At 34.7% G+C, this 24,703-nt stretch overlaps 1 protein-coding gene across 2 annotated transcripts in view; it reads left to right on the top strand.

Annotated features, from left to right (window-relative positions):
* The window catches only part of LOC135224189 (lachesin-like), a 309,871-nt gene that overhangs the window by 93,169 nt on the left and 191,999 nt on the right, over positions 1 to 24,703 (top strand). For both annotated transcript variants that reach the window (XM_064263056.1, XM_064263055.1), the window contains exon 3: positions 10,286 to 10,386. In XM_064263056.1, coding sequence (XP_064119126.1) covers positions 10,286 to 10,386 — 101 coding nt within the window. The remainder of the gene's footprint in view (positions 1 to 10,285; positions 10,387 to 24,703) is intronic.

Raw genomic sequence — 24,703 nt, 5'->3', positions numbered from 1 at the left:
TCTTTCGTATGCAACCATACAAATATATATATACATATATATATATATATATATATATATATATATATAGATATATATATAGATATATATATAGATATATATATAGATATATATATAATATATATATATATATATTTGTATGGTTGCATACGAAAATTTCATTCAACTGTGACGATGAGTCTGAAACAGGTCGCAAAATGAGATGCTCTTGCGCTTTTTTGAAATCGTATTTTAAAACTGCTAGTATCCTTTTTTTTCTTTTATATTTAATCCTGATCCAAAAGAAAGTTTAAATAGGCCGGAAGAATAATGTTAATCGGAACGAATATGATTATAGTTCGTGACGGTCAAAATAATTTACTCTAAATACCTTTCAAGCTTCTAACGTTGCCGTATCTTTAAAAATTTTAGAATTTTATTCTTATCGTGTTTAAAAGAAATTATTCTTTAATAGGGTAATATACTGCCTTCTCTCATATTTGATGAGAAAGTAAACTGGATTATGCTTTTTTTCGTGTAATTTCACTGCCCTCTCAATTGCTCATATCTCAAAAAAGGGGTGGTTTCGAAATTGCCAAAAATTCTTTCCGCGTCCTCAAAAATCCCTAACCATCCCCTCCGTGTACACCTCGATCAGTCGAAATCCATAATGGAGAAGTGTGTTACAATCCACAGAATCTGGTGGACCACGGAACCAAAGATGAAAGGGACCCACCAAAACCCTGGGGTCGGAGGCCCGAAAGGACTCGTTACATCAGATTTTAGTGCCCAATTGGCATGGCATTCCCTCTCCTGGAAGGTTTCTTCGAGTGGGGAGAGAGAGTAAAGCTATTTTCTTTCCACGCGAATCATTTTTGCCTCCATAAAAGTATTCGGGAAACGCCTTTAACGTGCTACCATTGGTGGAGAGGAGGAGGTGAGGGGAAGGTGGTCGGGTGACGGACACTCTTGGTAGTTGCATGAGGTTGGAGTTGCATAGGAGCGAGAGAAGAGAGAGAGAGAGAGAGAGAGAGAGAGAGAGAGAGAGAAAGGCAATCGGGGAAAAGTTCCTCTATGAGTTTTGTTTTCCAACATTTTGTCTTTTCCTATATAAAATCTGTGAGCATGCCATTGTAAAACAGCTTTATTTTCTTGAATTTTTTCGTCAATGACATGACGATGATAATGATTTTAGGTATGGAACATGTGAATTTTCCTTTCGCTTTTATAACTACTTCAAATTTGAAAACTGGCCGAATTTTGCTCTTTCACATTCGAAGGAAGAACAAAGGGCAGATGCGGAGGCAATTATCAGCAGCAAAAATATATGCCATCTATGTAGTATTTTCCAGCTTATTTTGAGTCTTCTAATGTAGATGCAAAAGAATTAGCCATTTTTTTCATAATTTGATGGAAAAAAATATTCAAAGTGATCTCCTAATTGGATTATGGCATTTTTTTCATGTTTGAAAATGCGAATATTTTCGTTGTCTCACACTGATATTTGGTGGTTTTTATTCATTCGTTTCAGTGAATCCTTTTTTATTAAGTCATTTTTCGGGATCTGTAATTGTTCTCCCAAAGGTTTTACTGTTAGACTTTATTTTTTATTTATTTTTCTTGCTCAACTTAGAGTGTTTACCTTTCAATTATTTAAGGCTAATTAGCATGGTATTGTCATTTATCATATATTAAGTTAAATGCATAAATTTCCACTTTGTCGAATGACTTGCTTATGCTAATATAAGACCGTTCAGCCAGGCCTCCACTTTTCATTCATTATTCAATTTCGAATGAACGAATTTAAACTCATATTATCCTCCTCGTCGAATATTCACATAAAGTGTTTCTGATGTGAAACTTCATATTTTGAGCATCAGTTAACTAACCTGTCCAACGCAGGAAACGTTCGCAATGGGGAGCAGATTTCTATCGCAAACGCTCTTCACTTCTGTAATACGTCTGGACATTGTTTCTCGTATTTCGTGAAGAACGAAACAGAAAAAAAAATAGAGATAATATTGATAAACGAGAGCAGTTTCAGAACTAAGATGTCCTAACTCATCTTCCCACATGACGGAAGATTAAGGACCTAGATCAAGTGAGTGCTTTTCATTACGGAGACACTGCTGTTGTTTCACTTTGCTGGGAAGATGAAAGGAAATACGGAAGCCTATTCTAGTAGTTCGTTCCCTTATGAGGAAGTGAGGATATTCACTCATAAGAAAGTAGGATAATCTAATATGTTTTCACTAAATATTTGCTTCCAGTGTCTCGGGTATTACAAGTAGCAATGAGGAACATTCTTTCATATTCTCAATAATTTGTAGACAATTAATCTTTAAAGATAGCAAGGAGGATTTTTATTTATTCTCCATGTAAGTTTATTTGATTATTGTTCTGTTCTCAGAACAGCAAAATCAAGTATTGGACAATATCAAGAACCCAATAAGTGGCTTTAACTCTTTTAGATTTTACTGTCCGTCGTTCAATGTTTCAAGGGAAAAAATCAGAAACAGCAGAATATCTTTTAAGGGTTAATTCTTCAAAGATCATTCAACTGAGCCTAATATGAGACATATTTAGTTATAGCTCTATATAAGAAAGTATTTTTTAACATGATTGTTGATTGATTGCCGTGTCATTTTTTAAATAAATGAAAATTACAGTGGGAAAAGTTTCTCAGTAAACGTCTCTTCACACCATCAAGTGAGATGGAAGATCAAAGATCTGAATAAGTATTGTTTCTCTTCACTTGCGCGTATTCCGCCTTACCTTGGAAGAGCTATTCTTGCGATAATTTAGTGCTTGTCGCCTTACAAAGCAAGAGATAGATTGGCTCCATTCAGTGTGTCTGAGGGCGGATTTAGCGTGCGTTGACAGGGCCATTTCTACACTTGATGGGGAGAGAGCGAGCCTCTTAATTTGGGTATTTTGAAGCGATAAATACTGACTGGGTTTGTTTCTAGCATTCGCTGAAAGGGCAGCTAGTTTTCCGCTGACATGTGCAAAGTGAAGTCACTGTTAATTTATCAGGGAGCGTTAATTTACCAGCGAGAAATTGTTGCATTCTCCTACTTTCCTTGCACTTATTTCGTTTTCTTATTAGAACAGTTTTGAAATATTTGTTGAGTACAACGTATAGTTCGATTCCACTCTGATATAAAAAAAGGAAACTAAGATAGTATAAATGGCGATTCAATTTGAACCCTTTATTCTTTTCTTTAAGATTTATATGTCAAGCATTAACAATGTGATGAGGAGGATTTTGTTTTAGATCACTATAGGTGGGTGTGTACGTTTCTATGCGTGCTTTATCCCAGATGAGAAAAAGAACACTGAACGAATAAATATACAGACTGACAAAGAGACATACCGACGTGGACACAGAAACATATTGCAGAATTCCTGCCAGAACACAGGGCCGAGAGACAAACAGTTTCACATCCCTTCATAAAACATTTTTATTGTGTCCGTCGTGATTTATAACTCTTCAGAAGAAATCCTGTCACGAAAAGCCCTTCTTCAGGCCCTGCCTGCCTTCTGGCAGAATCCGAGGAGAGGAACGAGGCAAGGGGCAGAATGAAAGATAAACAAGAGGACACAAGTACAAACAAAGAGGCAAACAAAGCTCTGGGAGAGGGGAGGAAGAATCCCTAACAATCCTCCTGTCTTCCTATTTTTTTTCTTTTCTCCAATAGGCTTAGAATAGAACCAAGGAGAAGAGACTTCGTGAGAAGTTATTTGAGAAGAGAATAGAATAAGAGAAGGAGTTCTTATTTTCAAAGTAGGCATAAGGGAACACCAAGGAGCGACTGGAGAGAATTTATCTGTAAAAGAAAATTAAGAGAAAGAAAATGAAGAAAACTTTACATTGGTCTGGCTCCAATTGACTTACGAGAGTAAGGTAAGAATTGAAGGTAAAGTCAACAGAGATGACAGGGCACTCTTCTCTCTTAAATATACCGAGAGATGACATAAAGTAGAGAAGAGATCAATACAAACGATGATTGAAATAGACTCATTTGAGAGAAGAAGAAAAGCAAAGATTGTAGGATGAGAAAAAAGAAACACGAAACCGAGATGTAAAGAAGAAAATGAGATGAAGAAGAGAAACTAACACGATAGAATAAACTGACAAGAAATATTCTGAAAGGAGAGAGAAAGTCTACCAGTGAAGCGATAAAAAAAGGAAAAAACTGACGAGAAATTGTCTGAGAAAAATGCGAAAAAATAAGAAGAGGAGGTGGATATCGGGAGAGTTGGGGGGGGGGGGGGGTGGCGAGGGCCAAGGGGAAGGGGAGGGAGGGAAAGGAAAACTTCCAACTACAAACGGGTCAAAAGTTTTTAACAACTCGGGTCCAAGATAAAAGAAATATTATGGGGTGGTTCGCGACACTGGGTGTTCAAGTGTCAACTGGACAATTTCCTAAGAAATTTCTCAGATGATTCAACTTGTCATAGGCTGGCTTCATTCTCGGGAGCAATTTCTTTTTGCCGTCCGAGACTTTGCTACTTACCTTCGTTGTGTACGTGCGGGTGTATCCTTCGAATGAATGTATGCATTTGTTTCTATGTAGTAATGTATACATGTAAGTATGCATGGATTGTTTATATATTAGCAAACTACAGACCTTATTAGAAGTGTCAATTCTTGGAGTAACTTATTTTTTTAAAGTATTAAGAAATGCCAGCCTCAGTCCTGATTATAATGTTTAAATTATCAACGAGCATGATGAATCTGATATATATATATATATATATATATATATATATATATATATATATATATATATATATACATATAAATATACATAAATATATATCTCATTCGAGCTACAAATGTCCTTTAATATCATATTCGCTCTACCTCGGAATTGATATATTTTCATATATGTACCGAGGGGGGAATTTTTTAGTTGATAATAATTTAGTACCCCCATCCCATGGGATCGAACCACCGTCCAGTAGGACGGAGAACGAAATCAGGATCGGACAGTGACACTACCGAAACGGCTATCAAGAGAGGCTAAAGGTTTATATCGATTCTGACCATTTCAAATCAACGTCGATCTCGTTGTATTTGTAATTAGAATCGATATGGAACCCCCTCCACCATGGTAGCCGATTCGAGCGTTTGACCCATGCAGCCTTATTATGAATAAAAAAAAAAACAAAAAAAAAAATTCCCCTCGGTACATATATGAATATATATCAATTCCGAGGTAGAGCGAATATGATATTAAAGGATATTTGTAGCTCGAATGATTTATATGAATCACGGCGATGTGATAAATATATATATATATATATATATATATATATATATATATATTATATTATATATATATATATATATATATATACATATACACTATATGTGTTTGTGTTTGCATATGTGTATTTATATATTTTATTTCAAAAAACATTTTTTGTTGCCAAAGAACTGTGAATATAAATATTTTAAAAACATTACAAGTAAGATGAAATTGTCAATTAAATGACATATTCCAATAAAATTTTACTTCCTACTGCAAATCCTTTCGTCTTGGTAGTCACGTTTCTAGTGATAACGGAAATTGGAAAGTAAAGTTATGTATTTCTTGAATAACTGTAGTTAAAATGTACTGCTTATGCAGTTATGAGTATTATCAGATAATTGTAGGAAATCCATTCTCCTTCAACAGTAAATACCTTTTTGAATGTTGCTAGTTACTTGCTAGCGTTATCTTAAATTATTCTTTTTTTACGTTTATGGGTCACGAAAGCAACGAAATAATTCTTCGTGATTTTTGTATAGAAATATGTTCCACAGAAAATGCTGCAGGTGTAGAGTTGATAGAAGAAGGGGTATTCAATGGAATATTTCAGTAATATGTCAACGAAGCATTTATCAAGTGCAAAAGGTATTTGATGGGATTAATCTCCACTACATTATATACCTCTTTGTTTAACAGTAAACATGTCTACATGTATATATACTATGTATATAGTACTGTATATATATAATATATATATATATATATCATATATATATATATATATATATAATATATTACTTTATATACATATATATAGATATATATTATATATAATATATATAATATCATATATATATATCATATACATAGTAATATATATTATATATTATATATATATATATATGTAATAGTATATATATTATATATATTATTAATATATATGTCTGCTTTAGTGATATCTCTGTGACTAACGTCCTTGCCTTAGAAAATTCTCAAAAGTTATGATTAAAAACTAATTATGGATAAATACAAATGCGTTGATCTTAAACATTGTTTTAGCTGAAAAATTATCGCAGCTGAATGTGTAATTTAGCAAAGGAGAAAGAATTATGAAACTCGAGTTTTAAAACAAATAGTAGAACAACGCTATTCTATCACTCCTTTTGTTGTACACTGTACACACCATTTCCAGCAATTAAGGAAAATGTTGCCAGTAATTAAGCCAGGAAATCCATTTTCCCATCTGTTTAATTTTAAACTTTAACTTATAGCCAAACATAGCCTAGGGTAATGTAATTGGTGGGAAGGGGATATTGTATGTATAATATATATATAGTATGTATGTATATATATATATCTATATATATATATATATATATATATATATATATATATATATATTACATACACACACACACACACACACACATATATATATATATATATATATATATATATATATATATATATATATATATATATATATATATATATATATATATATAACAAACCTCTTCATTATCCATATATATTATATAATATATTAATCACCTTGTGATAATTGTGCAGTTAGCTAAAGATTATGAAGTCTTAAAAACTCCAAAACTGTCTAACTAGAAACAATGGGGACAATTGAGCACTTCGTTAAAAGTGTTAACTCCAGATTATGAATTAATTTTTGAAGTAATAAGACAGTTTAAAAAAAATTTTACAAAAAAGATACATCCGTAGTAAAAGCCATTCATTTAGTGAGAACGCACACGCAATACCAACCGCTTGGGCATACAGGCAACCAAACAAAATCTGACAGAAGAGCGGGAAAGGAAAATTTGAGCTCAGGTTCCCTTGTGGCAGACCCAGTGTAAATATCCCCAGACACTTTTCTTCCTTGGCTGATTTTTCCACCTCAGGACATCATTCCTTGTGGCACTTTGGCTGAGTCAAGTATTTACTCCAATAGGCGGGGAGAGCTTAGCATATTGACTTTTCGATGGCGTAGATTTGGAAGGCTGCCTTGAAAAGACGTTGCGAGACTACATCGGGGAACTGAATGAAGATGAAATTAGATATATATATATATATATGATATATATATATATATATAGATATATATATATATATATATATATATATATATATATATATATATATATATATATATATATATATTCATGCGTATGTGGGTATGTGTGTGTACGAATGTACCCATGAATTTAAGTATATAATTCTTATGTATGTTTGTCATTTCTGCTCTTCATATTGGAATATGTCCTTGAAATCTTTACACGTTTACACTTGGTGTATTGAAATGGCAGAATGTTTACTATGATATACCATATCCATAGACCTTCCAACGTATGAATAAGATTACCGCACCTTTAAATGGAATAAATTACATTTACCACCCTTCCGAACCCATGCCTTTCCACTCTGCCCCTCTCACATACAATGAGACCCGTTCCCTCCTGCCCCAGAAGGATTCCCATAACATTTCCTGGGCCCGCTGAGGTCACATGGCATTGATATTTACTTTGGCGCCGTATATAACCGGTTGCGCTGTTGTGCGTCCCTGTACAATAACGGGGCTCGACTCCAAAGCCTTTTGGGGATTTCGAAAACTTCAGAAAACTGTCCGAGGCTGCAGCGCCCAATTTCAGCGGATGTGTTCGTGTAGGGGAGATGTGGTTGGATGAAAGGTCTCTCTCTCTCTCTCTCTCTCTCTCTCTCTCTCTCTCTCTCTTCAGTTTTCCTACTTTTTGAGAGAGAGAGAGAGAGAGAGAGAGAGGGAGGGTCTGTTGGAAATATTTCAGGCGCTGTTCATTTACTTTTTTTGTTTTTTAAGAGAGAGAGAAGAGAGAGAGAGAGAGAGAGAGAGAGAGAGAGAGAGAGAGAGAGTCTGTTGGAAATATTTAAGGCGCTGTTCATTTAATTTTTTGTTTTTTAAGAGAGAGAGAGAGAGAGAGAGAGTGGAAATATTTCAGGCACTGTTTATCTACTATATTTATTCATTTATTTTTGAGAGAGAGAGAGAGAGAGAGAGAGAGAGAGAGAGAGAGAGAGAGAGAGAGAGAGAGAGAGAGAGTTTTTAAATATTTCGGGCACTGTTTATCTAGTATATTTATTCATTTATTTTTGAGAGAGAGAGAGAGAGAGAGAGAGAGAGAGAGAGAGAGAGAGAGAGAGAGAGAGAGAGTGGTTTGGAAGAATAGGAATTATAATTCATGCCTGAAGGTTCTGTAGGTTAAAGCAAAAAGCAAAACAAAAAAACGAAACATTAAGGAGCGTTATTTGTCAGGTTTAAAAAAAAAAGATATTGAGACAGAAAAATAAAAGAAAGATATCTCACACAGAGAGAAATTTAGAGTCGCATGCAATACTTAAAAAAAAAAAGGAAAACAGAGAAAGTAAAAATGAAAAATAAATTCTCTCTTATTCGCGTAACGAACTCGGATATTGCTTACTTTGACTTCGTTTGGCGTCGGTATAAGCCTTGATTTCGTGCGCAAACGATGTACAGCATAATTGCAGAGACGCAATTAAGGTGATAATGAACCCTTACCGCTCTCTTATGTTGCCGGGGTGCGCCAGAAATTTCTTTTGGAGGATTCTTTTAGCTGCGAAGCCGGTGTTTTCTAAACAGTTATTGTCTCGAACTTCGGACGCAATAACAGCGCAGTCGAAGTTCATTACACGAGAATCTCGATTTTCGATGTAAAAAAAAAAAAAAAATCCACTCTTTTTATGGATAACATTTTTGGTATCTGGGAGGAAAGAAGTCTCCTAATATACGAATGCGTGTAGTACTGTAAAATTAGAAAACAAAATAATAATGAAAAATACAGTAAAAACAACGCTAGATTTTACTGCTCGTTATGAAAGTATTTCTGTAAATATCTATATGCCCATTTTTTCATCGTAAAAGAAAATGCTTAAAATTCTCACTTTGTTGGTTTTTTTAAAAACCAGCGGCATATCAGCTTACAGTTTTTCATCACCAGCAAAGATTATCTTATAAGCTTACCGTGAATCCAGGATTGCAGAGAGATTAGTGCAAGCTTTGTTGCAATTAAAAATATGAAAACAGTTGCTTCTGCCTACCGTTTGTGTTTTTCTCAAACTTTCCCTCGGATATTGAGAATAAACAACTATTCCAAAATCGCCCTTTAAACAAGGTGTCTTGTTATTTTTTATGATAACGGTGTAATCAAGAATTAATCCAAAGAACTTGGAGTAATTTACCATGAAAGAAAGAAACGTGGAACGTTTGTTAGAATTTAGTCGACGAAATGTCACCAAAGAGTAAAACACGGTGAACGATTAATATTTCTGTGAACCGATTTAATGGATGTCTCAGCTAATACAAAATGCGTCCCTGGTCGTCTTTGAGAAGCAAAAGAAGTAAGAATGTAAAGATGAAACAGTTTCTAGAGGTATATCTAATTAAATGAGAGAGAGAGAGAGAGAGAGAGAGAGAGAGAGAGAAAGAGAGAGAGAGAGAGATGGATCGCTTCGAATAACTTATATCTACTAAATGTGATCAACTGTATCAACTCTGAAGTAGAGAATTATGACAATATACCAGATGATAATACCTTTTACCAAGAAGCAGTCGTCCAAAGCAGCGACCAAGCAAAGTTCTTGAATATCAGTCATATTTTCTTCATATGTCCTCATAATAGTATCTATAGATATATATATATATATATTATTATATATCTATATAATATAGTATATACATATAAGATTAATATATATATTATGTAAGTGTGTGTGTGTGTACGTGTAATATTATATATTTGTCGAAAAAGGGAATACCCCTGTTGAAAATATAAAGTTGGTTTTTTTTTTTTTTTTTTTTTTTTTATGTTGATGCCGATCTTTTCCCAAAACAGGATCAAAATGAATATGTAAATGTTACCATCTTTTAAGTTAAGAAACTTAAAACCATTTACCAACTTATCGATAAAGCCCTTATGAATGTGTTCATAACTTATTTGCTTATTAATTATAACATCACGATAACTTTGCCTCTCCTCTGTTTACAGAATCCAACCCAATGTTTGCCCAAACGGATGGCAATGTGAGCGTGGCCATCGGCAGAAGTGCCATCTTGAACTGTACCGTCGTAGACTCCAAAGACCTCAAGGTATGTGAGGAGTCGAAGTTTATGTTTTAGGTTTGTTTAGAAGTGTACCCCCTCCAGCAACGTAGAGAAGATGGTACGGGAAAGAGATGGTAGATGTCCGTTTGACAAAAACGAGTGTACTGCCGGCCACCCCATTCCGTGGTTCACCAACAGAATTAGAGACCGGAATAGAAGCAGAAGCAGTGGGATTCATTTCAGCAACTGCTTCAAATCAGTAGGCGGAATCCTGACGGGGTTCAGAATCTCCAGCAGAAATAAAGGGGTTCACTCCATGCCCACTTGAAATTAAGCTTTGACTGCATTAGGTTAGAAATGTGAACTCTGAAATGTTTTATGAACCGGATTTATAGGTAGCGCTTCAGTTTGTGACAGCCTTTTATGTAATTTTATCAGTAATCAGCAACAACAACAAAATTCAGTACTCAGCAACAACAAAGCAGATTTAAATAATGCATTTTGTTTCAATTGCAATGAGAATGATAAGCATTCTTATCATTGTCTCAGACGTTTTTTATTGGAGTAATAAATCTGTTTCTTATTAACTTGAATATTTGAAGGTAAATAAGGCCTATACTTGTTCATCAAATCATGTTATATTCAAACAAAAAACATTTAAAAGCCTTAGGTTTTATGAGGACTACAGTCCCCACCGGTTAGGCTATACAGTCGGTAATCCTCGCTAAGCTGTAATATTCTATTTATGTATCAAACTTTAATGCGCAATAAAAAGAATATCCTTTTTATTTTCGTCTCAAAAATAGCAGGAATTTACTTCACTGTCAAGGTGAGCATTGTTATACCATCTTATTTCAGGTGCTACCCCTGTTGTCAGGAGGAAAGGCTTTTGTAGAATATTATAATCCAGGATACTCAATAGGGCATGAAATTAGGCGTGTAGGAGTATGAATGGGCTGGTGTTGCGTATAATTCCTATTCAGAGGTTCATCCCCGTTTCAGCATTAGGGTATGAATGCGGCAGAGAGCTTTGTGTCGTGGGTTCTTGGGAGTCTAACTCCATTGTACGAAGGAGTATAGTGGTGGACACACACACACACGTCGACTGTATGCGTATATAGTATATCTATCTATATGTCTGTTAATATATATGTATAGTCATGTTTTATTCATATACTGTACATCCACTTTCAGATACACACACACACACACACACACACACACACACATATATATATATATATATATATATATATATATATATATATATATATATATATATATATATATATATTATTATATATGTGTGTATGTATAAATAGATACACACAGACATACACTGTTTATGTGTGTATATATGACTGTAGATATGTGGTATATGAAGAAAGCCTGAATATACATATATATCTACAGGCATATAAATACACGTGGGTACAGCAACCCAAGAGATAGACATAGGAGAAACCGTCGTTTGCTCAAAGAACACAACTGTATTGCTTATGTCCATGGAAAACTGAGTCTCTTCTCCAAATTGAAGGTTTGTTTGTCTGGACAGCAATTAAATCTCGACTCCTGACCCAGTCCCTCGCCTCAAGCATCCGATTCATTTGCTTGACCAAATCGCCAAACAAAGCTGTATTGGCAGGTAGTCGTTTTCTGAAAGAGTGTTCAGTCTCTTGAAAAGAGAGAGAGAGAGAGAGAGAGAGAGAGAGAGAGAGAGAGAGAGAAACGCAATAAACTAAATTTGATATTCCAGGAATTTTTCTTGTCGTCTCTCAAAGAGTTTTGGGAAACGGATTAAATATAATTCGATAGAGCTGAAATATGAAGACTATTTTTTTTAAGCTCAAATACAGACTATTTCTTAATTTTTTCCTTCTTCTTCTAGCTTTGTTTATGGCTTAGAGAAACGAATCTTTTGAAAATGTATTTTTTAAGCTATGCATTTTTTTCTTAATATATATACTTGACGCTTTTCATGTTTTTTAATTGTATGAATCCGAATTTTAACTTGAGTGTTAATGAGCTAGTGAAGTCATCACTTTATAAAAACATTAATTTTTTAATTTATGCGTATTCAGCTCCATGTGTTAATTAACTATATATATATATTATATATATATATATATATATATATATATATATATATATATATATATATATATATATATATGTGTGTGTGTGTGTGTGTGTGTGTGTGTGTGTGTGTGTGCGCGCGTATAGATACATATATACACACATTATATATATATATATATAATATATATATATATATATATATTATATATATATATATATGCATATGTAAGTGTATATATATTGATTGATTGATTGATTTCCCTGCAACTTGCTAGTCCCCACTGTTATAAGATTAGTTCATCTTCTCATCTAAAGAAACATGATACAACAATCGATCCCAGTAGTAAAAAAAAAAAAAGAAAGCAAAAATAGAACTCCGAGTCTTCAAATATCCAGGAAGTCCAAAAAGAAGTTCCTCGGTGCAGGCAAAACCCCAACATATCAAAACCAATTTGTGATAAAAAAAAAAAAAAAAATGAACTCCAGACGCACCGCTGGAGCGAATGGCGAAGTCCGCATAGGTTGGCAATTGAAATATTGCACCGAAACATATCGACTTGAATATTCAGAATCCGTCATCTTTAGATGCTGGAAGGCCACACTCTCACGGCGGGGGGAGAACTTGCCATGGGCGTCTTCGATCCAGGTACGGGTCTCATTGGCTGCAGGTCAATGCAAGGTGATAGCAACAGCTGTCAGCCAATATTTGAATCAACTCCTCAAATGTGACGTCTAGAATGAGTCGTTCGGAAAATGATGTGACGATGATGATGAATGCGAGGAAGGCGGCAGAAAGATGAGGAGGAGTGGGGGCGGGGGGTAAGAAAAGCTGGGAAGTCAAAGAAATAAGAAAGTAAATGAGAAAACTTGAAAAAAGTACCTGTATACTATGTTTATCTATCACAAGCTCTGCAGAATCGTAGTTTTTTGAATGGCCTCTTTGAAAAAAACTCCAACACAAGCTTTATTTTTCGAAAATAAAATCGACGGTTGCGATAAACAAATGAAAGGTGATGAAATTAGATTTCTAGAAGAATTTATATATGTATAATTTTTCTTTTTTCTTTTAAACTCTGGAAAGTTGAAAAAAGCATAATAAAGTAAAGAAAAATCATATAAATTAAACGATACGTTTCATTTCTTTAGTAGGTATAAATTTCAAGTAACATTTCATGGGGAGGCAATATAAGATTGCATCGTAATTCTAGTCGTACTCCTGGTTAAAACTAGATACAGTGCAGCAGAACAATTAAGCGATAGCTTATCTCATTTCATGCTGGACCCTTGACTCGATTTAGTGTGGCTAGCATAGTAAAGCACTTAAGATACTCTATAATTTTATTTTTAGTTATCTTTACTTAATGTCATATTACATGGAAATCCCCAATCCCACTACACATTAAGTTCAACATTGCAATTTCTTGAGTCTGCTTTAAGGAAGAGTTACAATCATTTTAAACACTTTCGTCCCTTCTTCAAAATAAGTTCAATCGAAAAGATGACAAATAACTATATACCTGTCATCATAATTTTCAATATTACATAGTTGTGGAATATATTGGTTTACTCTTCGTAGAAAACTGATATAGGTAACATAATCAATTTTAAATAACTGAGATGAAAATGTTGTCTATTTTTTCTTTTTGCGAAATCAACATAATACGCATTAAGGAACGATTAAAAATGAATATTAACGTTCGAATCTTGGTCAAAAATGCCATCTGAAAGAAACAGCGAGGTATAAATATACAAACCGTTACAGAAAATTAAATGCTTGGAAAAATTCCACAGCCTGTAATGTTCTGCTGTCATCAGCAATTATTAAAAAAAATAGGCCTAAAAAGGCAACAGTAAGTAAATGTGCACATTTCACTATATTTTTGCAACCATATTAAGCAAGTCTTTCATGTTTCAAACCTTTCCGCCGACCTTTCTTTTCACAAAGGGATTTCCAAGTAATGAGTAAATTGAAATTAAGATAATCACATTCAGCAATGCATCCAAATTAAACGGAGGTAAAACGTCCACTAATGTCATGCCATTAACAGTATTTGAAGCAAAGGATGCTCAAAATTTTAGTCCACTATATATATATATATATATATATATATATATATATATATATATATATATATATATATATATATATATATATATATGTGTGTGTGTGTGTGTGTGTGTGTGTGTGTGTGTGTGTGTGTAATAATTAGATTCCAGTGCCTTACAAATATATCTGTTTTTCATTAAATTCGCCATTTATAGGCGTAACTTTAAATGTTTCGGGCATCATGCAGAGATTTTTTAACAAACGGATGATTATCAGATAAACACGTCGCTGTTTTCAGATTCGATGTTTACTTAATTCGTGCATTTGATTTATTCACTTTTTTGCAAGCAACGAGCAAATGTCAAAGAAATATTTTTGTAATCCTGTATACGAAAAGCAGAGCATAGATCATTATTTTGTACTTTACGTATCATAAGAAGGATTCAAAAGAATATAAGGAAAATGGTCAGATTACCCTAAAGGAAACGTTAGAGATGCCTTTCTAAGAACGAAAGATTGCAATTGTCAGGCGACCACGGAACAAATAGAGAATTCTGAATATTACCTGCAGAAGAAATGTTATATAGATATCAGTCCGTGAAATCTGAATGAGCACATTCTTTTTGTCCACAAAACATCTCATTATTCTCAATTCAAATTATAAACAATATCAAAATCGATAGGTATTAAAGAGATGTGTGTTTCTGGTGATAGAAGTTCATTCGACGTGGTTCGGAAGTTACTTAAAGCCGTTGGTCCCGTTGCTGAATAACCACTGGTTCCATGCAACGTGAAAACACCATACAAAAAAAAAAAGTATTGGTAGACCAATAAAATAGTTATACTATTCTGCAGTGTGTATCAGAAATCCGCATATCACTAGAGCCTAGAGACAAGATGACAGTTAAACAGATTTGCAATTCTGATTGAAAGAAAAAAAGCTAAAACAATAAAATTCAGAAAAAAAACATTGGTGTACAATTTCCTCTGAGAGCAAAACTCCTAAAATAACCAGAAAGAGGAGAACGATACGACAATGAAATTCCCCAAGGAAAAATAAACTACCAAAAAATCGGAGACAGATAAAGGAAACAATTCCATCTAGGTTAACAAAGAGGAAATAATACTTTCACCATTCACTCTTTTTTTATTTCTTGGGCCCCCTGGCATATTGACTGGGTGCTCTGGCCATTCAGAATTCAACATGAAATTCCCACCGGTCAACCTCCTCCCATCGGTAAAAAATGAGGACTATTGAGCAGAGCCTCATCCCATTCATATGTCATTAGCGCCAATGTCAGCCGTCCAATCCATTATTCATTTATTTCAGGAGGGAACGAAATTGTTTTACATTACGAACGTCATCTGTCCCAGAGCAGAAGGATTGGGGGTCATTTATCTAATTCTGCTTGTTAATTCGTCAGTTTTATTTGCAAGAACAAAGGTCTGCGGAGTTTAGTAGTTACTGTAGTAGTTGTATTTCACTGTAACTACTAAACATCATTTGCAAAAATTAAAGCCTTTGAATTTTGCAGTTACGGTGAAATAGTCAAGACCAGAAGAAACGTATTGTCCATAGTTGTAAAGAAATAATACTCCAGTTTAATTTAGCCATAATATTTTTTGTATTATGAAATATCAAATGATGGAAAACAACTTTATACGTGAAACCTGTAAAGAACGAAGTATCACATAAAAATGTTACTGAATACAGAAGATAATAATAACAAAATAAATAAATAGATAAAAAAAGCATCCATTTGCCTCATCACGGTGAAATACTACAGCTTTATCCGGAGATAAAGTCCCGTGTCTTGGGAGGAAATCTGTGAAAGGAAAGAGTGCCGAAGAATAAAAAAAAAAAAAAGAATAAAACTCCTCGGAGGGAAGAGGCACAGTAAGAAATCTATAGAGTCTCCTATCCACGGATAATCGGCTTAGAGCTTAGGCGAAAATCGAGTTCCGTTATTGCTTCCCCGTGGTGTATTGGTCAACAAAACGTCTCTTTGGGTCCAGCTCTGCAGTGGTAATGCGTTTCGTTGAGAATAGAACACCCACCCTACCCCTACCCCCACTCCTACACACACACACACACACACACACGCACACATATCTACAAGTGGTAGAGCACTAGGCTCGAATTGACAAGGTCCATGGTTTGATTCCAGACATGTAGCCGCCCACTAGTCGTCCCAGCTATGTATGGGTATCATTGTTAGCAAGGAGTGAAGAAAAGGTCTTGGGAGTAGCAGCCTCATCTCTGTGAACAAGGAGGGTCTTTCCTTCTGGCGCCCACCGGCCACACACACACACACACACACACACTCAGCTGTGAATGGTATTAAGGATATATACTTTATATATAATATATATAGATATATATTGATATTGTGAATGACAATAAAGACTATATATATATATATATATATATATATATATATATATATATATATATATATATATATATATATATATATATATATATACACATACATACATACATACACACACACACACACACACACATATATATATAATATATATATATATATATATATATATATATTATATATATATACAATATAGATAATATAAATATAATAATATATTATATATATATATAATATTACATACAGAATAAAATACACATATATATATATATAGATATATATATATATATATATATCTATACATATAATACTATATATATATATATATATATATATATATATAATATATATATATATATATATAAAGAGAAGAGAGAGAGAGAGAGATTCAGGCGAGAGAGAGAGAGAGGAGAGACGAGAGAGAGAGAGAGAGAGAGTCATTCAATACAGCGTATAACTAATTAGTGCAGTACGGAATATTCTCGACGAGAGCATTTTGATAAATCCAGCATGATATTTTGCATGTCTCAAATTCGATATTATCAGTAGGAATAGTGGCAGGCAAACACCATACGAGCCAAGTGTATTGTAGCAATAAGGATATATTATACGGAAATTGAGAAATCCTCTGGTTCAATAGCGAAGTCCCCCACCTCCAAATCACATAATGCCAGATACCCAATGAACAGTGGAAGAACAAACTCTAGTGGAACAGCTGCTTGTTATGAACGAAGCGAGGAGACCAGACGGAAAACCACAAGTGTTTGTAACGATGTGGAGTTCCAAAGTCCTCTTGCCATTCCAGATTCCGGTTTATTTTGTGATATTCTGAATTCTGAGAACTTAACTCTCCCCTACATTTCAGCAAAAAGGTAATTGGTAATTCTTTTTTTAATTTGGGTTTAATATTTTTTTGCATTCCTTTTTTACTTCACTCTCGATATTCGTTCGAAATCTAAGCGAACGGAAAATATCTAAAGTTAATTCCATTTTCCTAATATAGTTTGATCATGAAAAAACCTTAAAAGAAATATCAAACGATACGCCGTGGGAAAAAAAAAATGCAAAAAAAAAAAAAAAGAAAAAAAAAAGCGGAATAAGTCGGTGCAGATTTCGAAAAGGTATCAACTGAATATCGCCGAATGCAATAACACCAAATGAGACCTTTTCCTGATAATGTTTCACGTTTTGCTGCAATTTTCATGCAAATGACAATTGCAATCACCCAAACACAGCTCGGGAGCTGCACCTCTTCTCGCTTATATGATTGTTATCAAAACGACCTTTTGCCTGCATTTAAATCCCTCCATAAAACAGCAATGAAATTTGCAAGATAATGTCAGATCACGGGCATAATTTTGCCCGGCAACGCGATTCGAGATAGATTTATAAATATATACACGTAGACGGACGGACACAGTAGGTTCCAGTCGTACTAAGAGAGAATAGGGAATTTTTTCAACTGCGGCCTCTATTCATTCCATAGGCGGATACGGATATGGTGCTTTATAACCATACAATCTTCTTTAAATATCTACTGCGTTCTTGCATACTTTTATTGTTCATAATAGCATTATTTTTTTTTTTTGTACACACGTGGTGCCACGTTTGTAAAGACAGAATTTCTTGTGCAAAAGTGCAATATTTGCATTTTCAGTTCATGAGTTTAGAATTCACGTACACACGTAAACAAGGAGAGAGAGAGAGAGAGAGAGAGAGAGAGAGAGAGAGAGAGAGAGAGAGAGAGAATGTTACAAATTTAGAGGCTTTGAGACCTAACAATTATGTAAAACAGTGATGCAATGTAATTATGCAATGCAATAACACAATATCTCCTGCAAAAGTTATTTCGATATTGATAAGAAACAGACGAGAGTATAGCAGGGTAGAGAGAGCTCGGAGGAGGAAAAAAAAAAAGATATATATAAGAATAGAGATGGACATGGAATGAGTGGACGAAGGGAAGGGGAGTGGGTGGTGGATGGAGGGAGACGGGGGGTATCCGCCTCAAAAGCACACAAGTCTCAGGTTTAGCGAGGATTTGTAAAGTCTCTTCAAGATAATGAACGTCTTCTTTCTGGCATAAAAGAGCGGAATATATTGCTTGGATGAACATCCTTGATGTATGCATAGAGGAGGCGGGGCTGAGAAGGCCAGCGGTTCTGATAAGGCCGGGGATATTCCACAAAGGAAAGAGAAATAGAATTTGAGATAGATTAAGGAAAATTTAATTCCGGGGTAATTCTGCCGGGTTCGCGGAGGCGAACGAAATTAGATTTGAGTTTCAGTGATGATGGCTCGCAAATGAACGCACCCGACGGAAGAAAGGGAGATCCTTGGGCAAGAATTACTCCTAATCAGGACCTTAACGATCGCTCTTTGAGGGGGAAAGTGGGTACTTTAGTTTTAAAAACGCGCTGATATTATTTCTTAAATCTGAACAATATCACGAGAGTTATCGCGGGGAAAGTGGGTGTTCTGCATAAAGATGTACCGAATATCTGTCATGAAATGAATGAGTCATGCAACGGAATTGCTGCGGCATTAGTGGTTACATTCATTCGAAAAGATGTCGGCTCTACATTTTTATTTCAACAGTTTGATGGGGATGGTAAAGTCATTACCTTTATGTTAATACTTTGTCCTGGAATCCAGAGGAAAATTAAACTTTATTCATAGGTTTCACCACTGATACAAAGCGCTAGGTTGAAAAGTACTTTTGTATTTTCACTAACTAGTAAAGAACAGAAGAGAACCGAAAACATTTATTGATCTGATGTTATTATTCTTTTAATTCTTTTCATCTGTACAATGATAATCATGTTAATAATATTAATAATAATTATGTAACATTTTTGTCCATATGTCATACTGAATTGGCGTGCACGAAGGGAAGCTAACAGAACGCAGAGAGGGTAGTATTGTATCATGTTTCCTATTTTTTGAGTAAAATTGCCCTGAAAAATAATATTGGAAAATATTTTCAAAATCATTTTCCTTAAATTATCTGAACTTTTTTTTCAGTAAAGACTTATTTCTTGATAAGGCAGTTATATTGATAATAATAGTAATCATTTAATTTTTATATTCAGTTATTGAATTTCGAACGAATTGTTAGTAGTAAACCAATTAAATTTCTTTCATTACTTTGTGAGTTTTAAAAGAAGTAATAATGTCAACAATGAATTCATAATCAATCTCCTTAAAACGAAATACTGTTATTATTTGAACAGGTTCAGAAATGGATGAGTTCATGGCTAAATTATTTTTTAACATAATAGCCTAATTATTTTTATAAGATTATTTATTTTAGATATCGCGTCATACAACTTGGGAAAAACCCAGTAGGCCTTCAGTCTGCCTGGTAAGGTGTCATATAATATATCTAACTAAAATTGATGAAGAATGTGAATTAGGAAATAATGGTGAAAAGCAGTAAAATGACAACGCGTCACAATTAAAAAAGAATAGCCATTTAAATGATAACTGTAAACAGTTACAAACAATGTTTTGATGTGTGCCAGGTATAAATAAATATGAAAGTAAGCTAGAATATTAAATGCATTAAAAGAAATCATGTTCACAAGGGTAAGTGCCAATGAATGATATTATAGCGATGTCCTCTGATGATGTCGCGAGCAATGCCCTCCTCGCCAGCGCAGTCTAGTCTACCGTGTTATATATACACCGACTCTCGGCATGCACTGCGGCGTGAACAGTATCCTGCTATTCCCGGATATTCCCCGAGAAATGAACCTGTTCTCATCCCGAAGCGAGTGCAGCTGCTTCTTCTGCCAATGACGGGATCGCTGTTCTTTCACTTGGCGGCGGGATAGGACGCGCTGTCTCGCGTTTGCGTCTTGAATATTGCTGCTGGTCACAGCTACATCAGCAGCATCGTACGACGGTTGCCTGTATAATTGTATATATATATATATATATATATATATATATATATATATAATATATATATATATATATATATATACATATATATATATATATATATATATATATATATATATATATATATATATATATATATATATACTTACCTTACTCTAGCCTGAGTTTCAGATATATTTTTACTCAAATTTAAACTTCTTATATATATACAACATATATAAATAATATAAAAATAATTAAACAAAACAATTTTAATATATTAATATTATATAATACTCTATATATATCTAGTATGAGAGGTACTTACCTTAAACTCTAGCCTGATTTTCAGATATATTTTACTCAGGAACTTTATATATAATATATTATATATATTATATATATATATATATATATATATATATATATATATGTGTGTCCCAAGCACATCAGCAGCATCGTACCACGGTTGCCTGTGTATGTGTGTGTTTGTGTGTGTGTGTGTTCGCGTCTTTTCCTTGACTAAATACCCTCAGAAGCATGACAGATTTTTTTGTAATGAATTTAGCACACGAATATTATTGATCCCAGTTACGGAGTCCTCTACAGTTATCGAAATTGAGCGTCCACGCTATTTCTAGTCTCTAAAAAAAAATACTATTCAAATTCACTTCCTCATAGTTCAGGTAAAAACAGTTAAGTATTATAGAAAAAAAAATGTCACACCAAAATAAGCATTAAAAAAATTGAGTAATTAAAAAACTGGAATATTCATTTAAGTGAAGATTAATAAAAGACACAGAGAGAGAGAGAGAGAGAGAGAGAGAGAGAGAGAGAGAGAGAGAGAGAGAGAGAGAGCACGCAATGATAAAAGGCAAACGGAATGAGACGGCTAACCAATCCTTGTTGTGAGAGGATGTGAATGGCAAAAGATTGAAGAGAAAATATGAGAGAATAACTGTAGGAAGAAAAACTAGTGAGGAAGTGAAAGAGGAACAGCAGTGGTAAAGACATGAATAGAGAGAGAGAGAGAGAGAGAGAGAGAATCTATAAACCCGACGGGTGTTAGTAAGCACAAGTATGCTGTTGAAGTCCCGGCGTATTTTTAGTTCTTGTTGAAGCTGTCCCTACGTGGTGTATATCTCTAACTGTGAGTTGTTTGCATGTACGGAGCCCGAATCCCCTTTACTATATGTGCACATTTGACTTGCAAATGGACTCTGTAACTGAGAATGCGAGTTTATTTGTTATTTTATTAGCAAGGAGTGGTCGCTGTGGAAAATATTGGCTTGAGCGGAATTAGCGATTATTCGTTAAGGCCCGCTTCCAATAATAATTTCCCGTGGCCTTCAGGATTTTAGATCTCTCTCTCTCTCTCTCTCTCTCTCTCTCTCTCTCTCTCTGTAATTGCAATCTCATTTTATTCTTCATATCTTGATATTTATCTGTTTTTCTTTACAACAGCATCTTCTATCTCTCCTTATAAAGTGATTAATTTCAGTGTACTTTTTATATTTAATTTTCTTTCAGAATTCACCTCTCTCTCTCTCTCTCTCTCTCTCTCTCTCTCTCTCTCTCTCTCTCTCTCTCTACTTATATATTCTAATTCTCTCTCTCTCTCTCTCTCTCTCTCTCTCTCTCTCTCTGTACTTATATACTCTAATTCATTTTCACTCAAACATCTCTCTCTCTCTCTCTCTCGTCTCTCTCTCTCTCTCTCTCTCTCTCTCCCAGACTATCCTGTGATGATCTTCATTTCATGGTGACAGCTCAGTGGCACATTCCAGGGAATAACAGACGACGTAAATGGCGCATCTCGGTCCCGTTAAATACTTGAGGTCACCAGAATAGTTATTGTGTTCGCAACTTCGCCGGGAAGTTTCTGTCGAACTCGACTCCTCCTCCTCCTCCCCCTCCTACTCTTCTTCTGTTAGTTAGTCTGAGGACACTCTTCATCAAATTTGAATTACTCCCCAGAACACGGCACAACTCAGCTCCGAATGAGGATTTCTTCAGTGTTAAAATTATGACACACACAATCACACACACACACTATATTATATATATATATATATATATATATATATATATATATATATATATATATATATATATATATATACTTAGTAAAATATGAAGTCTATGCCATTATTTTAATTTATAAAGCACTGGAAAATTAAGCATTCCTGAAATGTTATATTGTCTGAAAGACTATTATGACTCTACTAATCTCTAATTCTGCTCAAAGTAAGCACTGCGAATTAAAAGCACTGTAAAGTGCACACTGCTAAAACGTATGAAATCCAGTATTCATGCAAAGTCAAGGTAAGCGTATATTTTATACGTCTGCAAATATATTTCTTAACTCTTCAGGAATTATGTGAATAATAAAATACCAATGTTTCCACGTACAATGTTTTCTTGACTCACAAGTTCTGACAGCAATTCGCCACCAGCCAAATTAAGGAAGGAGAACGGGCAGCAGTGACATAAATTTGTATATGTCCCTTTCCCTTTTGACAACAACAACAAAAGAAAAAAAAGGATTCGAAAAACGTTCTTGGGAACCTCCTCTTATGGCGTACTTTCATTTCCTGGTCTGTCGAAAATAAGTTCGTCTCGGAATTCTTTGCTTTCTCATCCCTTTATTCTTTTATTCTCTTCTTCTCTCTGGCTGCTGTCCGGGCGTTCTCCGCCGTCCCCATCTCATTATTCATTCGTTATCCCGGTCTTTTAGCCGTCTCTTTCTCCTCCCCTAAGAGGCTTAATTGCGAGAGAATCATTGCGCAACACCAAATCAGAGACTCGTTGCACAAACGCAACGGCTTCGGGAGTTCACGAAAAATGGACGACTTAATGAAGGTCACTTAATCACAGAGTCTTTTCTAAACAGACTGCGAAGATAAAATGAAGGAGAGAGAGAGAGAGAGAGAGAGAGAGAGAGAGAGAGAGAGAGAGAGAGAGAGAAGAACTACTGGGGATTGAAAAAAGAGAGAAAGAGAGGGGTGGTGGACAAACTACAGGGTTTTAACAACGAGAGAGAGAGAGAGAGAGAGAGAGAGAGAGAGAGAGAGAGAGAGAGATCTTATCGGCTCAAAAAACGTTTTCTGATGCGAGTAGTTAATTGACTTTTAGTCTGTAATTGCCTCATCAGGAGCTAAAAGACGATGTCCTTTGTTTGGTGAAGTGTGGAGCCGGAGAAGACGGGCCAGGAATTCCTGAAGGATGAAAGTAAAAAAGCAAAGAAAAAAGAAGAAGAAAAAGAAGGAAAACAAAAAATGATCGAGCTCAAGGGTAAGCTTACCTGAGATGAGAAAAAGATAGATGAGAAAATAATAAAATTCTAATATCACCAACATCGCTTCCAACGCCGTGTGACGCAGAGGGCCTCTGAAATTCCGTCTCTCGCGTCTCTTCTGTTTATTACCTTCCGAAAATGTCCAGTCGTCTCTAGCATCCTTTCTCATAGTTCTCATCCAGTTAGGACAAGCTCCTCCAGTTCTTCTGATGCTAACAGGGGTTTACAAGACACTATTATGTATTGGTCTCCTAGAGCGAAGGACATGTCCAAGCCATCTCCATCATTGTATCTCATCTCCACGAGAAACCTATCCTGCAGTCTGACTTCTGATGTTCGTCTTAAAGCTTATTCTAAACAGTCTCTCAGATATTGGCGTACCAGACTTACGCATAAGGTTACCTTTGCATGCAGTTCCAGTCTTTTTTTATTTCCAAGTCTCTTTCAGCCTTCATTGTTTGATTAGCCTTTTTAGTCTTTCACTAAATTCTACTCAGGAGAACGTGTGCTGGATATCTCAGTTCCTAATGTTATGTCGTCAAATAGGTCTTTAAATTATTCAACATATCTACAGGTTTAAAAACAGATTTGTACGAAATTTAGTAATACATTCTGATATATTATAGTACCAACTTTGCATCACACAAATTGAATGTGTGGTGT

This window comes from Macrobrachium nipponense, chromosome 10 (assembly GCF_015104395.2).
Source record: "Macrobrachium nipponense isolate FS-2020 chromosome 10, ASM1510439v2, whole genome shotgun sequence".
In the NCBI taxonomy this organism is placed as follows: Eukaryota; Metazoa; Arthropoda; class Malacostraca; order Decapoda; family Palaemonidae; genus Macrobrachium; species Macrobrachium nipponense.
Note: the sequence above shows the minus strand (reverse complement) of the source record. Positions and strands in the feature narration are given on the sequence as shown.